The 21604-nt window shown below is 36.1% G+C and overlaps 6 protein-coding genes across 10 annotated transcripts; 3 read left to right on the forward strand and 3 right to left on the reverse strand.

Annotated features, from left to right (window-relative positions):
• Nucleotides 158-6489, reverse strand: LOC104727641 (B3 domain-containing protein REM5-like). Of its 2 annotated transcripts, XM_019232397.1 has the most exons (8): nucleotides 6409-6489; nucleotides 6039-6315; nucleotides 5834-5958; nucleotides 5487-5727; nucleotides 4762-4990; nucleotides 915-1047; nucleotides 506-832; nucleotides 158-457 (listed from the first exon to the last, which is right to left on the reverse strand). In XM_019232397.1, exons 1-8 carry the CDS (start codon nucleotides 6487-6489, stop codon nucleotides 173-175), a joined length of 1698 nt encoding a protein of 565 aa, XP_019087942.1. In that variant the 3' UTR covers nucleotides 158-172. The 2 variants fall into 2 exon arrangements, with proteins under 2 accessions (XP_019087942.1, XP_019087943.1); XM_019232398.1 differs by lacking the exons at nucleotides 158-457; nucleotides 506-832; nucleotides 915-1047 and having other exon boundaries at nucleotides 4626-4977; nucleotides 5477-5727.
• LOC104721676 (B3 domain-containing protein REM7-like) lies at nucleotides 3152-4248 on the reverse strand. The gene is made up of 4 exons (XM_019231705.1): nucleotides 4171-4248; nucleotides 3778-4078; nucleotides 3354-3689; nucleotides 3152-3243 (listed from the first exon to the last, which is right to left on the reverse strand). Exons 1-3 carry the CDS (start codon nucleotides 4246-4248, stop codon nucleotides 3487-3489), a joined length of 582 nt encoding a protein of 193 aa, XP_019087250.1. The 3' UTR covers nucleotides 3152-3243; nucleotides 3354-3486.
• LOC109127229 (putative B3 domain-containing protein REM4) lies at nucleotides 7401-8128 on the forward strand. Its single transcript, XM_019231763.1, has 2 exons — nucleotides 7401-7520; nucleotides 7577-8128. Exons 1-2 carry the CDS (start codon nucleotides 7401-7403, stop codon nucleotides 8126-8128), a joined length of 672 nt encoding a protein of 223 aa, XP_019087308.1.
• Nucleotides 10738-13280, reverse strand: LOC104721678 (B3 domain-containing protein REM1-like). The gene is made up of 7 exons (XM_010439714.2): nucleotides 13070-13280; nucleotides 12596-12977; nucleotides 12428-12519; nucleotides 11966-12337; nucleotides 11627-11878; nucleotides 11170-11545; nucleotides 10738-11083 (listed from the first exon to the last, which is right to left on the reverse strand). The coding sequence occupies exons 1-7, from the start codon at nucleotides 13133-13135 to the stop codon at nucleotides 11046-11048; spliced, it is 1578 nt and encodes a 525-aa protein (XP_010438016.1). The 5' UTR covers nucleotides 13136-13280; the 3' UTR covers nucleotides 10738-11045.
• LOC104721679 (putative UDP-sugar transporter DDB_G0278631) lies at nucleotides 13706-15958 on the forward strand. Of its 4 annotated transcripts, none has more exons than XM_010439715.2 (8): nucleotides 13706-14033; nucleotides 14112-14171; nucleotides 14311-14416; nucleotides 14538-14783; nucleotides 14882-14992; nucleotides 15077-15235; nucleotides 15323-15466; nucleotides 15569-15958. In XM_010439715.2, the coding sequence occupies exons 1-8, from the start codon at nucleotides 13993-13995 to the stop codon at nucleotides 15731-15733; spliced, it is 1032 nt and encodes a 343-aa protein (XP_010438017.1). In that variant the 5' UTR covers nucleotides 13706-13992; the 3' UTR covers nucleotides 15734-15958. The 4 variants fall into 4 exon arrangements, with proteins under 4 accessions (XP_010438017.1, XP_019087230.1, XP_010438019.1 ...); XM_019231685.1 differs by having other exon boundaries at nucleotides 14133-14171; XM_010439717.2 differs by having other exon boundaries at nucleotides 13707-14033; nucleotides 14117-14171.
• LOC104721681 (probable xyloglucan glycosyltransferase 5) lies at nucleotides 18041-21375 on the forward strand. The gene is made up of 5 exons (XM_010439718.2): nucleotides 18041-19339; nucleotides 19450-19758; nucleotides 19852-20142; nucleotides 20239-20352; nucleotides 20448-21375. Exons 1-5 carry the CDS (start codon nucleotides 18620-18622, stop codon nucleotides 21084-21086), a joined length of 2073 nt encoding a protein of 690 aa, XP_010438020.1. The 5' UTR covers nucleotides 18041-18619; the 3' UTR covers nucleotides 21087-21375.

Consider the following 21604-nt stretch of genomic DNA (forward strand, 5'->3'; position numbering starts at 1 on the left):
ACCTTACAATAGTACTGCAGGTTACATTACTTGACTCATGGTACTAAAGGCTGATATGTAGAACTTATTATTACTTGTTTTCAAGACCCTTAAAGTAGATGAAATATGTTGCTGACAAATACAGACACAGTTAACTCTTACCTAACTAAACATTGGATTCATACTGCTTAGGTTACGAGTTCACTATAACAGGGCAAGTCTTGGTATTGGAGCAGAGTTGAAGTATTGGAAGAGTTGTCTTGTCTTCCCAAACCAACTCAAACACTAAAGATTCATTTGCCTTAATGCCATTAGCCTTGAAAAATTCTTTTAACCCTAAACCCAAACGCGTCTGTGTATTTCCCTTTTCCATGACTAAATTCACTGGCCACTCTTTTCCATGCTTGTCCAACAGAGTCATCTTCTTCCTTTCTAGGTTTTCCATTCCGTTAACCTTAATGAAGTTCACTGGAAGATGCTGCACACAAAGGAAGGCAATAAACTTACGCTACGGTGATGATGGAACTTTTTGACTACTACTGTCACCAGATTTGTTTCTCTTTCTTTTGTTGCAATCTTTAGTGGAAACACTCTTAAGTTCTGCAGTGGAGAAACGAAGAATAGGCGTTTCCTTGGTTTTGCTCTCTAGTTTAAACGTGACGGTATCATCAGGTTTAAGCTCATTTTCATAGCAGAAACTTCTCCAGCCATCCCTCATGTAAAACGTTCCACTTGAGTTTCTAAACTTCAGAACTAGCGTCCATGTCTTTACTCCTTCAACCATTCCTTCATCCATTAGAACAATCTGGATACTTCCTTCAGTCAGACTACCGGAAAACCTTTTTGGAAGAAACTGCAAAGTAAAAAAACATAAAACATATTTAACAACTTTTAGGGCTCTCAAAAGGAATCAACAGTAGATCTGAAGTACCAACCCTTGTATCGTTTCTTAGGTTCGAATCTGATACAAGTGCAACGAAACAAGACGGGTCTGATGAAAAAGACTTTGCTTTTGCTTCAGGAATCCTCTTCTTCACGTGTTTTTTTCTCGGAAGCTTTCCTGTTTTCATAAAATTTCGACAAGTTAGACCTTGTAGACGTTCTTGAAACACCAACAAACAAGTTAAGAGTTCAAGACTCATTTATACATTGACTCACCCATGTAATCTTTGTCTTCGTCTAGTAATGACTCTGGTTCTGTTTTAAGACTCTGCTTCATGGACAAGTTTCCTGTATATCACAACAAGAAGAACGTTTTAACTCTTCATAACCAAAAGGCCAATTCCATGGGAAGATTAAAACAGAGCACAACTTACTGATGTTTTCTTGATCATCATCAAGATTATCGTCGTGGTCACAAGATTGTACATATTGAATCTCACAGCAACTGGGTCCAAAACAAGTGACGTGGAACACCGAAGCTCCATCGTGTCTGAAAACGATAACATCTCCGACTCGGAGATCATGTGCGGTGGCGAACTCTTTCCAGCCGACGGTGAGTCTCCGACCTTCCATCTCAACTTTCCAACTTATCTCAGACGCGTCGGACCTTAGCTCCACTGTCTTTCCTTCGTTTCTTCCTTCTAATAAGTATACCGAGAAAAACTTCACAGGGATGGTCTGCAACAACATGCAAAAGAGTTTTTAAAACGAAACCATTTATCATAATAAGCTATACTCGTAAAAGAGAGACAGAGTCAGAGTCAGAGTACGAGGTAGGAGTCGAAGCCGGGAAGAAGAGGCTGGAAGAAATGAGGGTTTGTAGGAGATTCAAGAACTGGATTCGCCATTGTTCAAATGATCTTTGAAAAAAGAGCTTCCAAGAAAACAAAAAGGACTCTCAAGTCTACGTTAATGAGTGTCTTTTGGTAATCCTTGCACGGCTCCCCTTATTAATGAGAGCTCCAGCTAAACTGTTTTAATGAGTGTGACTCCTTTTAATCTCTTTCATTTTAAATGTCTCACTCCTTTTTGTTCTTTTTGGTGGTAAGTGACCTCGTTTACTGTGTGGGCAGCATACTTCTTTTTTCTTTCTTTTACAGTAGTACATTTGGACTAATATAATCGGCTTTTACTTAGTGAAAGTAGCGTGAATTGTCCATGTGTTGTCCAACAGAGTTATCTTATTCCCTCCTGCATCTGCAATCTTGTTAGGGCATCTCCAACCTTACTCTATTTTGTTAGGTCATCTCCAACCCTACTCTATTTTAGAGTTAAAACTCTATTATAGAACAACATTTGCTCCAGCCCTACTCTATATTTTACTCTAAAATAAAGAAAATGATGAGATTACTCTATATTTAGAATAACTCTATTCCCAACTCTATTTTTTTACACTACCTCTATTTTAGAGTTTAAGTATAAAATAACACATTGGAGAAAAATTACGCTCTATTTTAGAGTTACTCTATAGTAGAGTAAAAAACAAAGATATACACTTAGTGAAAAGTGTGATGAAGTGTCCATGTTTTTCCTCCTTCATTCTTTAGAATAATCTTGTTGCTTCCTTTCTTCAGACCATCGGACCTAACAAACTTTAGAATAATCTTGTTTCTCCCTCAGAGCAAACGAACAATCAACCAAGTCATAAATTTATGAGAAAGTGTGTTTTTAGTAATCCTCTCTACCTCTACCTTCTTAAATTTATGCATGGTGAAGCTTTTGTCTTTCATGCCTCACAACAAGAATCATCATCATCATCACCATCTGTAATGACTTTTGAATGTTGTGGGGAGGTCGTAAGGGTTGATGCAATGGATTATACATAGAACTTTATATAAATATTGTTATGCAGAAAACTTATAAATTTTACCGTACAATAGTACTGCAGATTACATTACTTGACTCATGGTACTAAAGGCTGTTAATATCTAGAACTTATTACTTGTTTTCAAGACCCTTAAAGTAGATAAAATATGTTGTTGACAAATACAGTCACAGTTAACTCTTTACCTAACTAGACATTGGATTCATACTGCTTAGGCTACGAGTTCCCTCACTATAACAGGGCAAGTTGGAGCAGATTTGAAGTATAGGAAGAGTTGTCTTGTCTTCCCAAACAAACTCAAACACTAAAGATTCATGTGCCTTAATGCCATTAGCCTTGAAAAATTCTTTTAACCCTAAACCCAAACGCATCTGTGTATTTCCCCTTTCCATGACTAACTTCACTGGCCACTCTTTTCCATGCTTGTCCAACAGAGTTATCTTCTTCCCTCTTAGTTTTTTCATTCGGTTAACCTTAACGAAGTTTTTTCGAAGATACTGCACACAAAGGAGGCAATAAGATTACACTATGTGAACTTCATAAAGCATTAACTGATAACCAAAACCAAGGGAACAAAACTCCTCCAAGAGAGTTGTTTTTAACTTACAAGTCTACTATTTCTAAGACTGGATGGTGTGGCAGTTAGTGTCACAAATCGGCCTTCACTTCCTGAAGATGATGATGATGGAACTTTTTGACTACTGTCACCAGATTTGTTTCTCTTTCCTTTGTTGCAATCTTTAGTGGAAACACTCTTTAGTTCTGCAGTGGAGAAACGAAGAAGAGGCGTTTTGATGGAAGAAACAAGACTGGTCTGATGAAATAGACTTTGCTTTTGCTTCAGTAATCCGCTTCTTACCCATTGACTTACCCATGTAATCTTTGTCTTCGTCTAGTGAAGACTCTGGTTCTGTTTTAAGACTCTGCTTCATGGACAAGTTTCCTGAATATCACAAGAAGAAAAAAACGTTTTAAATCTTCATAACCAAAAGGTAAATTCCATGGGAAGATAAAAACAGAGCACAACTTACTGATGTTTTCTTGATCATCATCAAGATTATTGTCGTGGTCACAAGATTGTACATATTGAATCTCACAGCAACTGGGTCCAAAACAAGTGACGTGGAACACCGAAGCTCCATCGTGTCTGAAAACGATAACATCTCCGACTCGGAGATCATGTGCGGTGGCGAACTCTTTCCAGCCGACGGTGAGTTTCCGACCTTCCATCTCAACTTTCCAACTTATCTCAGACGCGTCGGACCTTAGCTCCACTGTCTTTCCTTCGTTTCTTCCTTCTAAGTATACCGAGAAAAACTTCACAGGGATGGTCTGCAACAACATGCAAAAGAGTTTTTAAAACGAAACCATTTATCATAATAAGCTATACTCGTAAAAGAGAGACAGAGTCAGAGTCAGAGTACGAGGTAGGAGTCGAAGCCGGGAAGAAGAGGCTGGAAGAAATGAGGGTTTGTAGGAGATTCAAGAACTGGATTCGCCATTGTTCAAAGGATCTATGAAAAAAAGAGCTTCCAAGAAAACAAAACCAAAACCGATCCTAGACTCAAGTCTAAGTTGATGAGTGTCTTTTTGGTAATCCTTGCACGGCTCCTCTTATTAATGAGAGCTCCAGCTTACCTGTTTTAATGAGGGCGTGACTCCTTTTATTCTCTTTAATTTAAATTGACTCGCACTACTTTTTGTTCTTTTTTGGTGGTAAGTGCTTTATAACACCTCGTTTACTGATTTGGCAGCATACCTCCTTTTTCTTTCTTTTATAGTATCTGGACTAACAAACTAGTAGTATTACACTATGGCTTTCGCATTAGCTGATGCAGAATATCATTATATATAAAATTCAATGCTGTAGCCTCTGTTCCAAAGTCGAAAAAACTAAAGCTCCATACAACCGTATTTCAACTTAGTAGTTTCCGATTTCGTGTAACAAAGCTTCCAGATTCTGTTCCTTTGTCTCGAGTTTAGCCCGAAACAGTCTGATACTAGTTAAAGTTTCTTCAATGCTCTGTCTCACCTTAGGGACATGATCTAAGATAGAGCAAAACTGCGTGTGCTGCAGCTTTCCTTGATCACCAGTAGACTTGTTACACGACCGAGTGCGACGAGAAGGTTCTCCTACTTCTGCTATCTTCTGCCTCACGTCATGCTTCAGTCTTCTACTCTCCTGACTCCACCTTTGGACTCGAGCTCTCTTGTATGGCCGAGCCTCTGCTTCAGATGGTGGTGATTGGTCCATCTGAATACAAGTATTTGTTTAGTAACACCAACTTATAGATAGTTCAAAACGAACAAGATTGCAAGCTATTTTGATGCTCACACTAACCTTGGAGACGAACTTGAGCAAAGGACTTGTCCCTCCTCGGATCAACTCCAAAGTTAGAGACTCACCTGCGCCTACTTCATTCGCTGCACCAGAAACTTTTCCAACCATTACCACTGATAATATACATCATCATTCTATTCCCTTTGCGATAACCCTTAAGCTTCATCAACCACTCGACTTTGTCTTTGTCCACCAGGATTATCTTCCCTGGCTTATCGAGCATGTTCACTCTCATGAAACTTACCGATAAATGCTGCAAAAGATTCAAAATTACATAAACAATATTGTGTTGAGTAATCCCGAGATAGAATTTAGTTCCCACAAAACTCACATGTTTACCAAGCTTAAGGCTGTTAGGTGTAGGAGTTAACTTCACAAACCGGTTTGGTCCAGCCTCTGTGCGGCTGCAGAGCAGAAACACAAGCCTTTCCGCGTTGTGGAGCAGTTTAAATGTGAAAGGCTCTCCAACTTTTAATTTATTTTCGGTGCAGAGACTTTTCCAACCTCCAAAGATAAAAACCTGACCAGACTTGTAACTTTTTACTTCTGATTCCCAAGACTTCCCTTCTTCGTTCATCAAAACTACTTCATGCCTTCCTTTGTCTAAACCGTATCGCCTTGCGAAATCTCTGGGCACACCCTGCATCAGTCATTCCTCAACATTGGGGATTATATATATATATATATATACACTCACGCATGCTTATACATATAAAACCCTAATAGTAATATACTAACTAACTAACCAAGAAGTCTCTTGATAGGTTTGAAGCCGTCACAGTTTGGCTAAAACATGTGAGATCTGATGAAAACAGATCAGATTCTGTTTTCACATTCTCCTCAACTTCTTTCTCCTTTCTTGAAGATTCCCCTGCTGTTCAGAAATCTAACGGTTCAAAAATAGAAAAAGAGACTAGATAAAATGTTCATTGAATAATGATTTTATTATACCAATTTCGTTGTGGCTAAGAGACTGTGCGTATTGGACCTCACAGCAACTAGGTTCAAACGCAGTGACGTGGAACAACATGTCTCTTTCGTGCTTAAAGACGACGAAATCACCGACTCGAAGATCATGTGCCTCCACGAACTCTTTCCAACCGTTGGTGAGCGTATGGCCTTCCATCTTAACTTTCCATGTTCCCTGCCAAGAATCTGATCTCAATTTTACAGTCTTGCCCTCGTGCTTTCCCTTGATGTGCTTGGAGAAGAACTTCACAGGGATTTTCTGCAACAAACGGATACAACTGAACTGAGTCTAGTAGTCTAGACTACATTACATATGTTGAGAAAGACAGAAACAGAGAGATTATTTGCGTACGATGTGGCTCTTGAAACCAGGAAGAAGAGGCTGGAAGAAGTGTGCGTTTTCTGGAGAGAAGAGTGATGAAGGATTCTCCATTGCCGACCACTTCCAAAGAAAATCCAAAATTTTGTTCTTGGGAGATTGTCAGGTAGTGGCTTCTCTAAGAATGCTTTACTTCTACTTTCATATTTTGGTCCAATAATGCAAAAGGTGAATATATTTTTTTTAAACTCCTTTCATATTGTTGATTTTGTTTGAGGAATCCCAATTTATTACTACATTTTTTTCTTTCTTCAAAATTTCAAAATAAAGAGTCTTACATGTTTTTTTGTTCGAAATACATCTCTGTTAAATTGTTGTTTCTATTAATTTTTGTGCCGATTATGTTTACAATGAAGTAGGTGAAGAATAAGTAAATAGTAGTAATAAATACACAACATTTTTTCTTCCAATATCTTAACTTTTGCGAAGAATAAAACTGAATTTCTTATTTGTTGATATTCGTTAAACAGTCTAAGATAAACTGAATTATATTACTATTAATTTTGAATGCGATCATAAATAAGTCTATTTTTCATATATTATTTTTAAATGTTAATTATGTGGATAACGGTTGCGTAGATATACGTTTAAACAACAATTATGAAGTTTTAACAACCCAGCTGAAAAAACAATCAAATCAAACTATTAAATATACATTGAAAAAAAAAAAAACGGGTTACGTTGGATTGACGTTTTTATTCTTCTTTTCTTCCTGACAAATACTTTCAGTCCTACGACTTACATCCATCAAATCAGAAAAGGAAAAAAAACTTTGCCATTTAAGGCGTTTTGCCTAGAAATATGAAATATCTTTGCTATTAACTTAGTTAATGACATTAAAATCAGGAGTTAATGACATTGAATAACCGAGTTTATATTCCAATTTCAAACTAATAAACCCCTATAACGCCAGCGACGAAGAATTCGAAGAATCAAAGTTCTTAGAGAAGCTGTTCAAAACAACAATGGCGGATCCACTAAGCTCCTCCTCAAACAAAAAAAGCTTTCTTCGTCGTAGATCTGTCTGGACAAAACTCCAATTCTGTACTCTCTCTCACTCTCTAATCTCACCTTCTCTTGTCTCTGTATATCTGTTACAAATCCATCAATTGGTTTTGTCTTTCTTAATTCGTTGTTGCAGATCATTCCTTCTCAGTTTATTGCGAATCACATCAAGGGAAAGACTCTGTCAACGAAACAGAAACTGACTTCGGTCGCTTCGGACAGAACTTGGGAAGTGGAATTGGACGGCGGGAGATTCGCCGGCGGATGGAAAGATTTCTCCGTCTTCCACGCTGTTCGTGACGACGACGTTTTGAGTTTCAGGCACGACGGTGACATGGTCTTCCACGTCACACCCCTCGGACGCAGTTTCTCTCAGATACACTTAGTCTCTTCTTCTTCTACCTCTGGCTCTGACGATGAGCACCACACTTTTGATGATGATGAAGACGACAGTGTGGATGTTGGAGATGATGATGGTGATGATGACAATTCGATATCAGAAGAGGATTTATATTCAAAGAAACTTTCGTCGAAGAAGAGAGCAAGAACTGGAAAAGAATATTCATCGGAAGAGTCTTATCTTCTTGCGCACGTCACACCTTCAAGCCTTCTGAGAGATACTTTGGTGTGTACCACTTCACTTGACTCCTTAATACAATTTTTAGTTCAATTCTGTTTCATATTTTAAAAAGTAACAATATCTTAAATATATTCTGTAATTTCATATATAATAATTTTACTACTTGTCCAACAAATTTTAAATAAATTTATTCTAACATAATCATAAGTTAATCAAAAATTCAAAGACGTTATCATAAGAAAATTATTTGTTTATGTAAAAATGAATATCTACAATCCTTTTTCTTTTAGGATTAATAATTGATAGTAAAATTTACTTAATTATGGTATTATAGTAATTAACTGTATAATTCTCTTAATTATTTTTCTTATAGAATTAGTAATTTAAAATTAGAATTAGTATTATTTTTTGTATACATATATGAACTATCTTTTTATATTTATTAAATTTTTAATTTCTTATAATTTACAAATAAGTTAAAATAAAGCTTTTGTATAACCCATGACAAAAACTTTAATTGTTAAAATTTACACATGTCGCGATCACATTAGTTACTAACTTTGAAAACCAAGGTTTATATAACAACATAATATTAAATAAGCTATCAAATCATTTACCGATTTAAAAATTTAAGAAGATTACATTAATTTCTTATTTTTCTTATATTATGTTAACCACTAATTTTAACACATTAAACCTTTCAATAGTTTAATCACTTTTCTGTAAAAATTTCTTTTTATTATATGATTATAATAAATAATAATTGTAATTAAATTGCAAATATTTTCCTTATTAATTGTACATATTTTCTTATTGAAATTAGTAATTTAATATATAACTTTCCTATTAGAATTAGTGATATAATATATTACTTTTGGTTTTATATACTTTCAAAAATATTAATTGTAATCCTTTTATTTTTAGGATTTTTTAATGTTCTTATAATTATTAAATAAATTTTATTTTCACACATATCAAAATATTATTGATATATTTGAGACATGTCGCGATTATATGAATTACTAATTTTGAAAACTAAGGTTTATATAATAAGATATGGAAATTTATTCGGGTACTTGTGTTTTAGTAAACCTATCACTGTCTCCCCTGGGTTTTCTAATTTAAAACAAACAATATATTACGTTAACTTTATTAATTTTTTGGTGTAAATGTTAAAAATTATTACGTTATTTTGACTAGTATTATATATAGTAGTACTTGTTTACGTTAATTTGACCATCATCTAGCACAGACATGTTGAAGCAGAGCTAATTAAGATATTCCGTCTTCAGGTTAACAAGATTCCATTTAGTCAGCAAGATCATTCCCCCAATAAAATACGGATTATGTTATTTTCAGTTTTAAATCCAAATGAAATAATGATGATTAGGTAGTTTGTTAATTGATTAATATATATATATATATATATATATATATATATTTTAAACCAAGAAATAACAATTTAAACTCTCTGAAAAAGTTGGCTTCAAAAGTAACTCTATACAGCGTTCTCGCCCGGGACTTACGATTCACAAGCGGCCCATTTAACGTAGAAAATGCAGTCATGCAGATGAGGTCGACAAGAAGCCAGCTGGAAAAAGGTTTCGCTTGTTCCAGACTGCGCCTCAACAGAATCGGGGGGATTCAAGCACAATGTCACGGACCTGTGGTGTCAAGTTCTTGTACGAACATATGCCAAGCCGTTTATGGGCTGGCGTGTTGCTACGATGGACGTCTGCTGGCATAAAAAATTGATGATATTCGACATAGAACAAAAGTTCTAATGAAATAGTGGCATGATAATTTTAATAGTTTCTCAGATATAATGAAATAGTCCATAAGTGCTAAAACCACCGAAGAAAGCAAATTTATATATATTGTAAATATTTATATTTCATAGTAAATTATTAATTTTCGACTTTATTTTTTAATTATAAATTGAATATATATCTAACATATGTAATTATAAATCATTGGAAACAATACTTTCAAAAGCTTTGGTTTATTTTTCGATTTCAAATCTTAAATTATATTAAATATTTAATATTCTCCAAAATATATGAATTTATTTAATGTTTTTATAATATAAGATTAATGTTATTAACTATATATGATTTGTGCCTTATACATAATAATTTTCTACATAGTCTCTTTTATTTATACAATCAATAATATATTCATTTGTTGTATGTTAAAGATAATTTTTAATTTATACCGTCATGTTTGAAAGCTAAGCTTATAATTTCTTTTTCAACTTTTTTTTTGCTTTTTTTTGGCATATGTTTTGCTTTTTTTTTGGTCATTTTTTTCAAATTTAAAATAGAAAAATACCCTAAATAGTACAAAAACAAGTTTTATGGACAACTATCACATACATTCCATAAATTTCCAAAAATAGTATTATTTAACACATTAAAATATTTAAAATTAATTTTTAGATTTTTTTTTAGGTTTTGGTTCTCAATTTCACATTTAAAATATAGTTTTGAGGGATTTAGTATTTAGTTTTGAATTTAGAATTTAATTTTGAAATATTAATTGGTGCTATTTTTGGAATTTTAGAAATGTTGTGCTAATTTAGAAATATTAAAAAAAAATTATTTTGGAAATATTTTTGAGAATCTTCCTTTAAAATAATGATAACATATTGATAGTTGAAGAGTATGCTAAATGGTATATCATAATCTTTCATACATTTCTCTGCCAAGACGTATAAACATCGAAGTAATTAATTACTAAATTAGGGATGTTGTAGTGGGTAAAAATTTCTAACTCCTTACTACAAACTTTCAAGTTCTAACTCCTTAATACAAGAAGGCAAGTCACAAACCCTTCCATACTACAAACTTTCAAGTGGACAGTCTCTAGAATTTGCAAATCTCAAATACAGAATAAACGTAGTTTAGTTTGGTGGAGGAAGAAGAAGAATCTAGTGAAACTACTTGACTCCACCTTTGAATGATTCAAGACACAGAAAGTGCTTGCATAAGACTCTTGTTGCTTACTTCCCATCTTCAGTGTCACTTCAAACCAGATCATTGCTGATTTCCCATATCCTCTCCCCTGTTGCATTATCACAACATTACATTCCTAAGTCAAACAAAACTGGTTACAAGAAACAACAGCAAGATCTTGAGTCAGGAACGCACCTAACGCATCAATTGCTAGCAAAGAGGCTTGTAGATTCTGTTCACTTGTCTCCAGCTCGGTCCGACACTGTCTCACAGTGTTCAGAGTATCTACAATTCCCTGTTTCACACTAGCAACTTGATCCGAGACTGAGCAAGATTGTGGTTGGACGCTCAGAAATTTTCTTGAGATGGTGTTGGTTCTGTTTGAAACCTGAGTGCGTCCTCTCTCCTCATCAACTTGATGCTCTGGTCCGCGACTTATTCTCTTATTAACTTGTCCCTCTACCCCTACTCTTGGAGTCTTTCTCACATTCCTTGGTTGTGGAGCAGTCTCACAAGCTCTCTTCCTACGAGTTGTGTGGTTTCCTTTGCCCTTGTATTCATGGTTTTCAATCTGAAAGAAACTCAATAAACATGTTAGCATCCAAGTCTAACTAAGGTTTTATATGTACATAAAGTTGTCTTGTTGGTTCACCTTAGAGCAGAACTTAAACAGAGGATTTGCACCTTCCCACATCAATTCCAGCTTGAACGAATCATTTACCTTCACTCCATTCGCTTCACACATCTCTCTCCAACCTTTTCTCAAATAAAACCATTCACTTACGCCTCTTCCAAGCCCTGTTATCTGGAGATAAGATGACCACTTTCTTCCATCTTGGTCCAGAAGAATTACGTCCCCAGCCTTATTAATGCCATTCTCCCTCGTGAAACTCACTGGAAGTGACTGAACAAGATTCAATCAGTACCAAACGCTCAAACTCATGACTATATCCACAAAAAAACGTTCATGACAACAAGTTCTTGAACTTACTAGCTGCCCGGTATAGTCACGGCTAGGTGTATACTTTATTATCACAGTTGGTGAAGGAGCCTTCTTCTTCTCCTTTCTCTTTGAAACTTCATCCAACGTTCTCTTCTCTTTATGGCCATTTCCAGATTCCTGTGGACACAGCGAAAGCACAGGCCTTTCCCCAATTTGGAAAAGTTTAAACTTACAAAAATCTCCTTGTCTTAGATCATTAGTGGAGCAGAAGTGTTCCCATCCTGCTCTGATGTAAAACACACCACTTGAGGTGTTTTTGGCAAGTTTCATTGTCCATATTCTCCCTTGCTCATTGATTACATCGATCTCACAGGCTTTTGGGTGCTCACCGAAAAAAGCCGTAAATTTTCTAGAAAGATCCTACAAAAACATTACCAACAAGTCACATCACTGAAACAATGTTACACTCTTGACTGTTACAACAAAGCTAAAATGGAGTTTAGTAGTCACCAAACGATCCTTGCTGAGACTATAACGAGTAACACATCCTGTGATGAAACAAGACTGGCCTGATGAAGAATCTGCTTCTGGTTTCTTGTTCGCTGAATCACAACAATCTTTAGTTACATAGTCACCAAACCCATTAAATACATTCTGTAATTTCATTAAACAACTCACTTGCTCTCTCTCCGGCCCCATCATCATCATCATCATCATCATCATCATCATCATCATCATCATCATCTTTTCCATCATCATCATCATCATCATCATCATCATCATCATTATCAATGTACGTATCCTCAGTATCAACGTGGCTAGATGAAGCGTGATGAAGGTCACGGGAAACAGATCGGGAAGCGACAGATACATGAAGGACCTCGTCTCCATGATGTTTGAAAACCAAGACGTCACCGTCCCTGAATCCATGTTCGCCGGCGAACTTTTCCCAGCCGTCGGCGAGCCTGCCGCCATCCAGTTTCACTTTCCAAACTCTGTCCGACGCATCCGATATTAGTAACACTTTCGTGTGATTCATTAAGAAATCAGCATCAAGAGTCTGCAAGCAATAAAACAAAAGGAAACACAGAGTTGTTGACGGTGACAAAGTAGAGTAACTTAAAACGAAAGATAAAAGATAGAAAGCATTACGAGAAGTGGTTTATCTCCTGTAAGAAACTTATGCTCAAAGGAAGAGAAATGTGGTGGATCCGCCATTGTAATGAATAGTTCACACAAATCTCAGTTGAAGATCTAGGGAAGAGAGTGAGATAAGAAAGCAATAAAACAGAGAAAACAAAGCAATCTCTTCTAGTGGTCTCACTTCTACCTAGTAAATGATGACGTTACATTGTTTCTTTCAATTAATTACGTTACAAAAAGGTATATCGAATTTATTGAAACCGGAAAAGGCTGATGTGAATATATCACATTGGTTAACGGGAGTGTATGTACCCATCATCTTTTTCTTTTACACGATTAGTTATCGTGCTGTACTAATAACCAAACCCATCATCACCTATGTTGTCAAAGGGAGACTCTATAAAGAAAATAGGTTTTGACAAAATGTGACCTTTTGACACTTTGCGTCTGAAAGATTTTGATTTTTGATAAGCCATGGAAATAAATTTTTTGATGTCGCTATTTAAAATTTTCTAAAATAGAAGGTTTTTGGGCTTTTTTGGGCCTAACTATTTGAGATGATCCGCACGCAAGTAGACAGAAACGTGTTGTTTGAATCAGAAGGTTACTGACTTTTTGAGTTTAGAGTGTTGACTTTTTTACTGGTAAGCTAAAGCTCCTCCAATGATGACCCCTCTCGCTCGCTCGCTCGCTCGCTCGAGCTCGGTTTTAATAAGATCCTCAATCCAAGGAAAGGTTCTGTATACTGACACGAGAAGATGAGATGATATAAACAAGTACTTTCTTCTCGAAATGCGTCTTGAATCACCCAAGAAACGTGTTTCCTGAGCAAAGTTTACAGCTTTCTTTTGATTTCTGTGCACATCATTTACCAATACTGAAACTTTTCAAAAGATTTATAAAAATAAATCTCAAATCACTCTTCTTTCCCAATGGAGGTTCAAGCTGAGATGGAGCCTAGCTCGTCCGTTAGGTACTCCGTACTCTACTCTCCTTTTTTATTTCCTGCTCTGCTTCTTCAAATTTGACCCTTTTTTTTCAATTCGATTAGAAAAGTTTCTGATCGATTTAGGACAGAGGGGGAAACAATTACTGGTTTAATGGATTCGAGGTGCGGCTTAAAGTTATAAATTTAGAAACTTTGAATTTGTGGTGGTTCTTCATCAGGGTAGATCTAGATCCCGAGATTTGCAGAAGTTATATATACACAGATTTAAGTAAGTAAGCTTTATGTTTGTTCTATGATGCAGTTTAGTCTCAGCTGTTTCATATGGCATTGCTTCTATGGCAATGGTTTTTATCAACAAGGCTGTGATTATGCAGTATCCACATTCCATGACTGTTCTTACCCTCCAGGTACATTGCTCTACTTTTTTCAGTATTTGATATCTACTTGACTAGGATTATAAGCAGAGGTTACTCACTTCCTCAAGATTATGAAATTGATCCCTTTTGCTTTTCTTTTGGTTTGTATTAGCAATTGGCTACTTCTTTGCTTCTACACTTTGGAAGACGAATGGGATACACAAGAGCCAAAGGAATCGATTTGGCCACTGCCAAAAAGCTTCTCCCGGTTTCTATCTTCTACAATGCTAATGTTGCATTTGCTCTTGCAAGCTTGAAAGGAGTTAATATTCCAATGTATATCGCCATTAAGAGACTCACTCCACTCGCTGTTTTGATTGCCGGGGTTCTGTTTGGTAAAGGCAAACCAACAACTCAGGTATATTTTACGACTATAATGTTCTATTAAAAGGCTGATCCTTTTGTCTCTCAGTTTTGCTAATGTTACAAGCTCTGAATCTCTTGTTCAAATTTCAGGTTGCTCTATCTGTACTACTGACCGCTGCAGGTTGTGTAATTGCAGCTCTTGGAGATTTTTCTTTTGATCTTTTCGGGTATGGTTTGGCTTTAACCTCTGTCTTTTTCCAGGTTGGTTTCCATTGTTCTTTTCCTTCTCTTGCAACAATCCTCCATTAACCATATGGTAAAACAGATATTGTTTCATCCCTGCAGACCATGTACCTAGTGTTGGTTGAGAAGTCTGGTGCAGAAGACGGACTTACCTCGATCGAGATTATGTTTTATAACAGCTTCCTTTCTCTCCCATTTTTGTCCTTCCTCATCATAGTTACCGGGGAATTCCCAAACTCTCTATCGCTATTACTTGCAAAGGTTAGAAACTTTTCATCACTCTAAGCTTGTGGCTTTTCTCAGAAACTATTTTCTAAAAAAGGTCAAATTATTTCTTCTCTTGGACAGTGTTCTTATTTGCCGTTCTTGGTGATTCTCATTCTTTCACTGGTTATGGGCATTGTCCTCAACTTCACCATGTTTCTTTGCACCATTGTGAACTCTGCACTAACAACAACCATCGTTGGTGTCCTCAAAGGCGTTGGTTCCACTGTAAGTAGATACTCACATTTGGCTCTGTTTCGAGATGGAAGTCTCTTCATTTTCAAGTCTGGATAAGTCTTACTTATCTTTGCTTCCTTTTGCATCTCCTAGACGCTCGGTTTTGTCCTCCTGGGTGGTGTTAAAGTACATGCTTTAAACGTCTCCGGTTTAGTGGTCAACACAGCTGGTGGTGTGTGGTACTCATACGCCAAGTACCGACAGAAAAAGGCTAAACCGGCTAAGCTACTGTCTGATTTGGAAGCTCACAAAAAATGAGAATCCGATTTGGTTTACTCTCATCATGTATCTCCTTGTCCAAAAAGTTATATTTTTGATACTTGTAGAGGGTTTGGTTTCTTTTTGGAAGGCAAAGTCGGTACCAGACTTTGCCACTCAAACAAATGATGATTAGAAAGAAAATAACCAATGTATTAGATAGTTGAACCAGGAAAACCGGTTTAACGAGAAGCTTTCTACAATTACCAATAGCTTCAGTCTTCAGATCTGATCTTCTCGGTTGGATCCTAAAGTGAGAGATTTTAGAACCCATTAGTAATTTACTTTTTGAAAAGAAACTTCATTGATCAGGTTATTTCATGTATAACTTTTTCAAAGAGGTTATTCAATGTCAAATTATATATGTAGACGGTGTGGCTGTAGCACAAAACCTATACAACAAAACATTAGACATGTGTTGGTATCAACTATCAATAGTTAAAGAACACATGAAATGTTTGTTTGTTCTATTTAAGTGTGGGAAAGTTTTTTAAATGGGTCTACTAATTAATACTCCCTATAGATTAAGACATTTTTGTGGTATAGAAGACAGCACATGAGTCATTACAGCGTCATCGACCTGTTTAAGTCTTTAATTCATTCGTTAACACTTGCTTCCAACGGTTTCGTTTCCACACCTACTAATCTACATAATTTTACAAGACCCATTAACAGAACAAAATATTGCTCAGAATATTCAAATTGTAGAAAAGCAATGGATATTACTTTGGAAGAGTTGAGAAACTGGAAAAAAAAAAAAAGTCTTGCATAAAATAGAAAAACTTTAATCAATTAAATGAATAATTGAATGAGTGTATCCGCTAATTACAATTATTAGACAAAATATTGATAAAAGTAGAGAGTGTAAAGCACTGTATGTAAAATATTATATGATAGCTTAGTTCAACGAATATCATAATTCAAAAGTGATACTAATAACTAATAATCATCAATCATTCATTCACCAAGACACAATCGATCATATTGATATATACATGATTATATACCCTGGATTCGTTTAAAACACAATATATCATGTCCCAGAATTTGTGAATTATTATTTACATTAGAATTGTTATAACTATGTTATATATAGCGCAGAATTGTGTATATGAGGTTTTGATATATCGGACGACTCTATACAACAATGTGATGATGATTCTGCAGTTTATTGAAAAGAAAACTGGGTCTTTTTAATTATCATTAACATTATAATTGCTTAAATTATCAAAATCGTATTGAATATTTAATTTCTGAGCACGGATTGGCTTGTGAAAGAGGATTCCTAGATGCCACAAGGAAAACAAATAAAAAGGTATTACAAAAGTGTAATTAGCACACAAATTAGTTATCCATAATTATAGTAATTCTTTTCCCTTTTCTTTTTTCTTAGTTTTTTATATGATACTTTCGTAAAACGTTAGGTATTATTATTGTAATAGTAAAAAATAAACCTTAAAAATGCCAAAGCATATCCTTATCTTCTAGAGCTCTACATGTGTTAATATCGCCCACCGACAAGTAACTCTCGCGTAACCTACTAGTTGGCTGAAACTTTTAGGAATTTTCAGACTGGAAATTGTAATAATCCTTCTAATGGATCTTATACTTCTTTTTTGTCAAAGACACACCACTTAAATTATTATTTTACAAAATGACCATAATTAGCGGCACTGTTTAGAAGTTTCTTGCAACTAGTAGTCAACACTGAATCATGTATTTTGATTGTTAGTGTACTTTGTCAATTGATCATTTCAGCGAGAAAAAACAAAAAAAGACAGATCATTAACTAATTGTTTCCCTCCTTAATATATCCTTACTTGATTATGAAATTCAAAATATTGAGTTGCATCCTTTTGTTGCAACAGTAAGGGTTTGACTCATAAGTTCAAATTAGTATCATGTTACCAAATATTTAAAAGTTATTCTGATTAAATTACTCAAACCATATGTATTTTTTCTTTATTATATGATTGTCAAAATTCTAAAGTTGATGGACTACTAAACATGGAATTTTACTATATGTATAAAATATAAAATTATGATAGACATGGAAAATGACATGGGGAGCACGTAGGAGAAGCGGTGAGAGCATTTTGAGTGATTCACTTGGAACCGATTTGGTGGTATCTCTTATGAAAACTTGTTCCAATATAATTATGAGTTGCGCTCACAAATTCGAATTTGTCTTCACCTCAAATTGCCAAACAACCCATATGGTCCATCTTGAATTTTCTTGAAATGATTGTTTTCAAATTTAAATAATTTCTATAGGATGATGACATGACAAGTGCTGGTGAAAAAAGCTTACAAAGAGTGATAAAAAGGGGATGAATTTGCATGCTGAAGCCATCAAAGAAGTAGCTGAAAGAGTAACACACACATGAAAGTGTAAGAGAGACATCTTCTTATTTACAAAATTTCTCACAACAGATACCTTTCTTTCTTCTTCCTCTCTCTCTCTCTCTCTCTCTCTCTCCTATGCTTTGCTTCTCTCTCTGACTCACTCCACTCTCTCACCAACCCATCCTTCTCTCTGTCATTCTCTAAAAAAAGGTCCACTATAAATGAGCCTTGAGCTGTGGATGCCTTCTTTGTCTGGTTTATAAAAAAATCACAAAAATGGGTCTCTAGATTTCAGATTTCTGGGATCTGGGTCTTCCATTATTTAGTAGAAAGCTCACTCCTTTCTTGAAGAAGATCTTAACTTCTCACTCAAAGTTGCTCCCTTTTTTTGTTTTCCTCAAAATGGGTTTTGCTTAAATCTTACACTTTGAGATTTGAGTGCTTAGTTTGGGATCTTTACCACATTTAGAACTTCCTACTTCTTTCTGCTCTTTCTCTTTTTTGGATTTCTCTACTTCTCAAAGAGATTTAGAGACAAAGATGGCTCCAAGGTTGGATTTTTCAGATTGGTGGGCGAAGGACACGAGGAAAGGAACACCAGTTGTAGTGAAGATGGAGAATCCTAATTACTCAGTAGTTGAAATCGACGGGCCAGATTCAGCTTTTAGACCAGTGGAGAAGAGCAGAGGCAAGAACGCTAAGCAAGTGACTTGGGTTTTGCTTCTCAAAGCTCATAGAGCTGTTGGATGTCTCACTTGGCTCGCCACTGTCTTCTGGTCTCTCCTTGGTGCTATCAAGAAACGGCTTAGTTTCACTCAGCCAATGGGCTCTGAGAAGTTAGGCAGAGACAAATGGCTTTTCACGGCCATTAAGCTCTTCTTAGCTGTTTCCTTAGTGATTCTCGGGTTTGAGATTGTTGCTTACTTCAGAGGATGGCATTACTTTCAAAGCCCTAATCTTCACATCCCCACTAGCACACTTGAGATCCAGAGCCTGCTTCATCTTGTGTATGTTGGTTGGTTAAGCCTAAGAGCTGATTATATTGCTCCTCCGATTAAAGCTCTCTCCAAGTTTTGTATTGTCCTGTTCCTTATACAATCTGTGGATCGTTTGGTACTTTGCTTGGGTTGTTTTTGGATCAAGTACAAGAAAATTAAGCCGAGGTTTGATGAGCAACCGTTCCGTAATGAGGATGCTGAGGGATCTGGATTTGAGTATCCTATGGTTCTTGTTCAGATTCCAATGTGCAATGAGAGAGAGGTATGTATGCTCATTCAACTTTGGTATACCTTAAAAAAAGTATTGACCTTTCTCCTAATGGTATCACTTCACTATCTCAATGTAATGATGTTTACCTTCTTCATGTTCAGGTGTATGAACAATCTATATCTGCTGTGTGTCAACTTGACTGGCCAAAAGATCGAATACTGGTTCAGGTTCTTGATGATTCGAATGATGAAAGCATTCAACAGTTGATTAAAGCTGAGGTTGCCAAATGGAGCCAAAAGGGAGTCAACATAATCTACAGGCATCGCTTGGTTAGAACCGGATATAAAGCTGGTAACCTCAAATCTGCTATGAGCTGTGATTATGTGGAAGCTTACGAGTATGTCGCAATATTTGATGCTGATTTCCAACCTACTCCCGATTTCCTTAAACTAACCGTTCCTCATTTCAAGGTTGGTATTAACATCGGTTTCATGTTTCTGTTATTGACAAATGGACAGAGAGAGAGAGAGATCTAACTTGTTAAAAATGTGTTAAATCTTCAGGATAACCCGGAGTTAGGTCTAGTTCAAGCTAGATGGACATTTGTGAACAAAGACGAGAACTTGTTGACCCGTCTTCAGAACATCAATCTGTGTTTTCACTTTGAGGTGGAGCAGCAAGTGAACGGCGTGTTCTTGAACTTCTTCGGTTTCAATGGAACAGCTGGAGTTTGGAGAATCAAAGCCCTTGAGGAATCTGGTGGTTGGCTTGAAAGGACCACTGTTGAAGATATGGACATAGCAGTCCGCGCACATCTACATGGATGGAAGTTCATCTATCTTAATGATGTCAAGGTAATACTATTAAAGTAGTATTTATCAATCTTTTCTAAAGAAATGCTAATATATGGAAGTAACCATTTAATTAAACTTGAATGAAAAAATCTATAGGTCCTTTGTGAAGTTCCTGAGTCCTATGAAGCATATAAGAAGCAGCAACACCGTTGGCATTCGGGACCTATGCAGCTTTTCCGCTTGTGTCTTGGTTCAATCTTGACCTCTAAGGTAGTGTAAAGCTTGTTTTCTTCAGCAAGGTTAAACTTTAGCTTTTATCATAATTTTAATGACTTCTTCCGTTTCTCATTTTGTTCTTCTTGTAGATAGCTATATGGAAGAAGGCGAACCTGATACTTCTCTTCTTCCTTCTTAGGAAACTTATACTTCCTTTCTATTCCTTCACATTGTTCTGCATAATCCTTCCACTGACCATGTTTGTTCCAGAAGCTGAGCTCCCTGTTTGGGTCATCTGCTACATACCGGTTTTTATGTCTTTCCTCAACCTTCTTCCATCACCAAAATCGTTCCCTTTCATTGTCCCTTACCTTTTGTTTGAGAACACAATGTCTGTCACCAAGTTCAACGCGATGGTATCCGGATTGTTCCAATTGGGTAGCTCTTACGAGTGGATTGTCACAAAAAAAGCTGGAAGATCATCAGAGTCAGATCTTTTATCTATTACCGAGAAAGAGGCACCAAACAAGAAAAGCCAACTGCTTAGGGGAGTTTCCGACAGCGAGCTGTTGGAGCTTAGCCAACTCGAAGAGCAGAAACAAGCAAAGAAACCTGTCAAGAAAACAAACAAGATTTACCACAAAGAGCTCGCATTGGCCTTTCTTTTGCTAACTGCAGCGCTAAGGAGTCTCTTGGCAGCTCAAGGAGTGCATTTCTACTTCCTGTTATTCCAAGGTGTCACATTTCTTCTCGTAGGTCTTGACCTCATAGGCGAGCAGATGAGCTGATGGAAACTAAAAAAGCACCATAGATTATGTAAACCGGGCCAGTAAATCAGTGAGTTTGATTCCCCACTTCCTCTTATGTTCAATGGTATCCTCTGTAATGAGATTTGTTGGAACCATAGTGGTAGGCATTAATTGATTTTCCGTTTTGTTTGTTTGTCTGTTATGTTTCTTTGATTCCTCCATTGTTAGGGATAGAGTGTGAGCCAGAGATTCATACATGTATACAATATCTGTAAAGTTGGAACATGTTGTTGGCAGTTTAAACAGCTTATTTTCTTGAACCATGTCATATCAACTGCAGAGAAATATATGTATGTAACTTAAAAGTCCAGCCTTTGTGGAAAGACACACTGTAACTGTAAATAACTGAAACGAGAAAGAGAGTAACATTTATTGTAGTCTCTGAACTTAGGAAATTGTCATCTTAGTGTCGGTGAAAAGCGAAGAAACGTGGAGCAGAGAAAAGTGTCGGCAGAGGAAGTGGAATGAGAAGAAGCATAAAGTGTATCACGTCATAT

Source organism: Camelina sativa, chromosome 11 (genome assembly GCF_000633955.1).
Source record: "Camelina sativa cultivar DH55 chromosome 11, Cs, whole genome shotgun sequence".
Classification (NCBI taxonomy): Eukaryota; Viridiplantae; Streptophyta; class Magnoliopsida; order Brassicales; family Brassicaceae; genus Camelina; species Camelina sativa.

What these genes read in the sequence shown, in the direction of transcription:
- LOC109127229 (XM_019231763.1), top strand. Translation starts at nt 7,401, where the DNA reads ATGGCGGATCCACTAAGCTCCTCCTCAAACAAAAAAAGCTTTCTTCGT. An exon ending in TCTCACCTTCTCTTGTCTCT is followed by an intron (nt 7,521 to 7,576) that starts GTATATCTGTTA and finishes TCGTTGTTGCAG; the next exon opens with ATCATTCCTTCTCAGTTTAT.
- LOC104721676 (XM_019231705.1), bottom strand. Translation starts at nt 4,248, where the DNA reads ATGGCGAATCCAGTTCTTGAATCTCCTACAAACCCTCATTTCTTCCAG. An exon ending in CCGGCTTCGACTCCTACCTC is followed by an intron (nt 4,079 to 4,170) that starts GTACTCTGACTC and finishes ATGTTGTTGCAG; the next exon opens with ACCATCCCTGTGAAGTTTTT. An exon ending in TGATGATCAAGAAAACATCA is followed by an intron (nt 3,690 to 3,777) that starts GTAAGTTGTGCT and finishes TGTGATATTCAG; the next exon opens with GAAACTTGTCCATGAAGCAG.
- LOC104721679 (XM_010439715.2), top strand. Translation starts at nt 13,993, where the DNA reads ATGGAGGTTCAAGCTGAGATGGAGCCTAGCTCGTCCGTTAG. An exon ending in TGACTGTTCTTACCCTCCAG is followed by an intron (nt 14,417 to 14,537) that starts GTACATTGCTCT and finishes GGTTTGTATTAG; the next exon opens with CAATTGGCTACTTCTTTGCT. An exon ending in TAACCTCTGTCTTTTTCCAG is followed by an intron (nt 14,993 to 15,076) that starts GTTGGTTTCCAT and finishes TCATCCCTGCAG; the next exon opens with ACCATGTACCTAGTGTTGGT.
- LOC104727641 (XM_019232397.1), bottom strand. Translation starts at nt 6,489, where the DNA reads ATGGAGAATCCTTCATCACTCTTCTCTCCAGAAAACGCACACTTCTTC. An exon ending in TCTTAGCCACAACGAAATTG is followed by an intron (nt 5,959 to 6,038) that starts GTATAATAAAAT and finishes TCTGAACAGCAG; the next exon opens with GGGAATCTTCAAGAAAGGAG. An exon ending in GTTTCTGCTCTGCAGCCGCA is followed by an intron (nt 4,991 to 5,486) that starts CAGAGGCTGGAC and finishes AGATGGACCAAT; the next exon opens with CACCACCATCTGAAGCAGAG.
- LOC104721681 (XM_010439718.2), top strand. Translation starts at nt 18,620, where the DNA reads ATGGCTCCAAGGTTGGATTTTTCAGATTGGTGGGCGAAGGACACGAGG. An exon ending in TAACCGTTCCTCATTTCAAG is followed by an intron (nt 19,759 to 19,851) that starts GTTGGTATTAAC and finishes TTAAATCTTCAG; the next exon opens with GATAACCCGGAGTTAGGTCT. An exon ending in TCTATCTTAATGATGTCAAG is followed by an intron (nt 20,143 to 20,238) that starts GTAATACTATTA and finishes AAAAATCTATAG; the next exon opens with GTCCTTTGTGAAGTTCCTGA.
- LOC104721678 (XM_010439714.2), bottom strand. Translation starts at nt 13,135, where the DNA reads ATGGCGGATCCACCACATTTCTCTTCCTTTGAGCATAAGTTTCTTACA. An exon ending in TGGGGCCGGAGAGAGAGCAA is followed by an intron (nt 12,520 to 12,595) that starts GTGAGTTGTTTA and finishes GTTGTGATTCAG; the next exon opens with CGAACAAGAAACCAGAAGCA. An exon ending in GTCTCAGCAAGGATCGTTTG is followed by an intron (nt 12,338 to 12,427) that starts GTGACTACTAAA and finishes ATGTTTTTGTAG; the next exon opens with GATCTTTCTAGAAAATTTAC.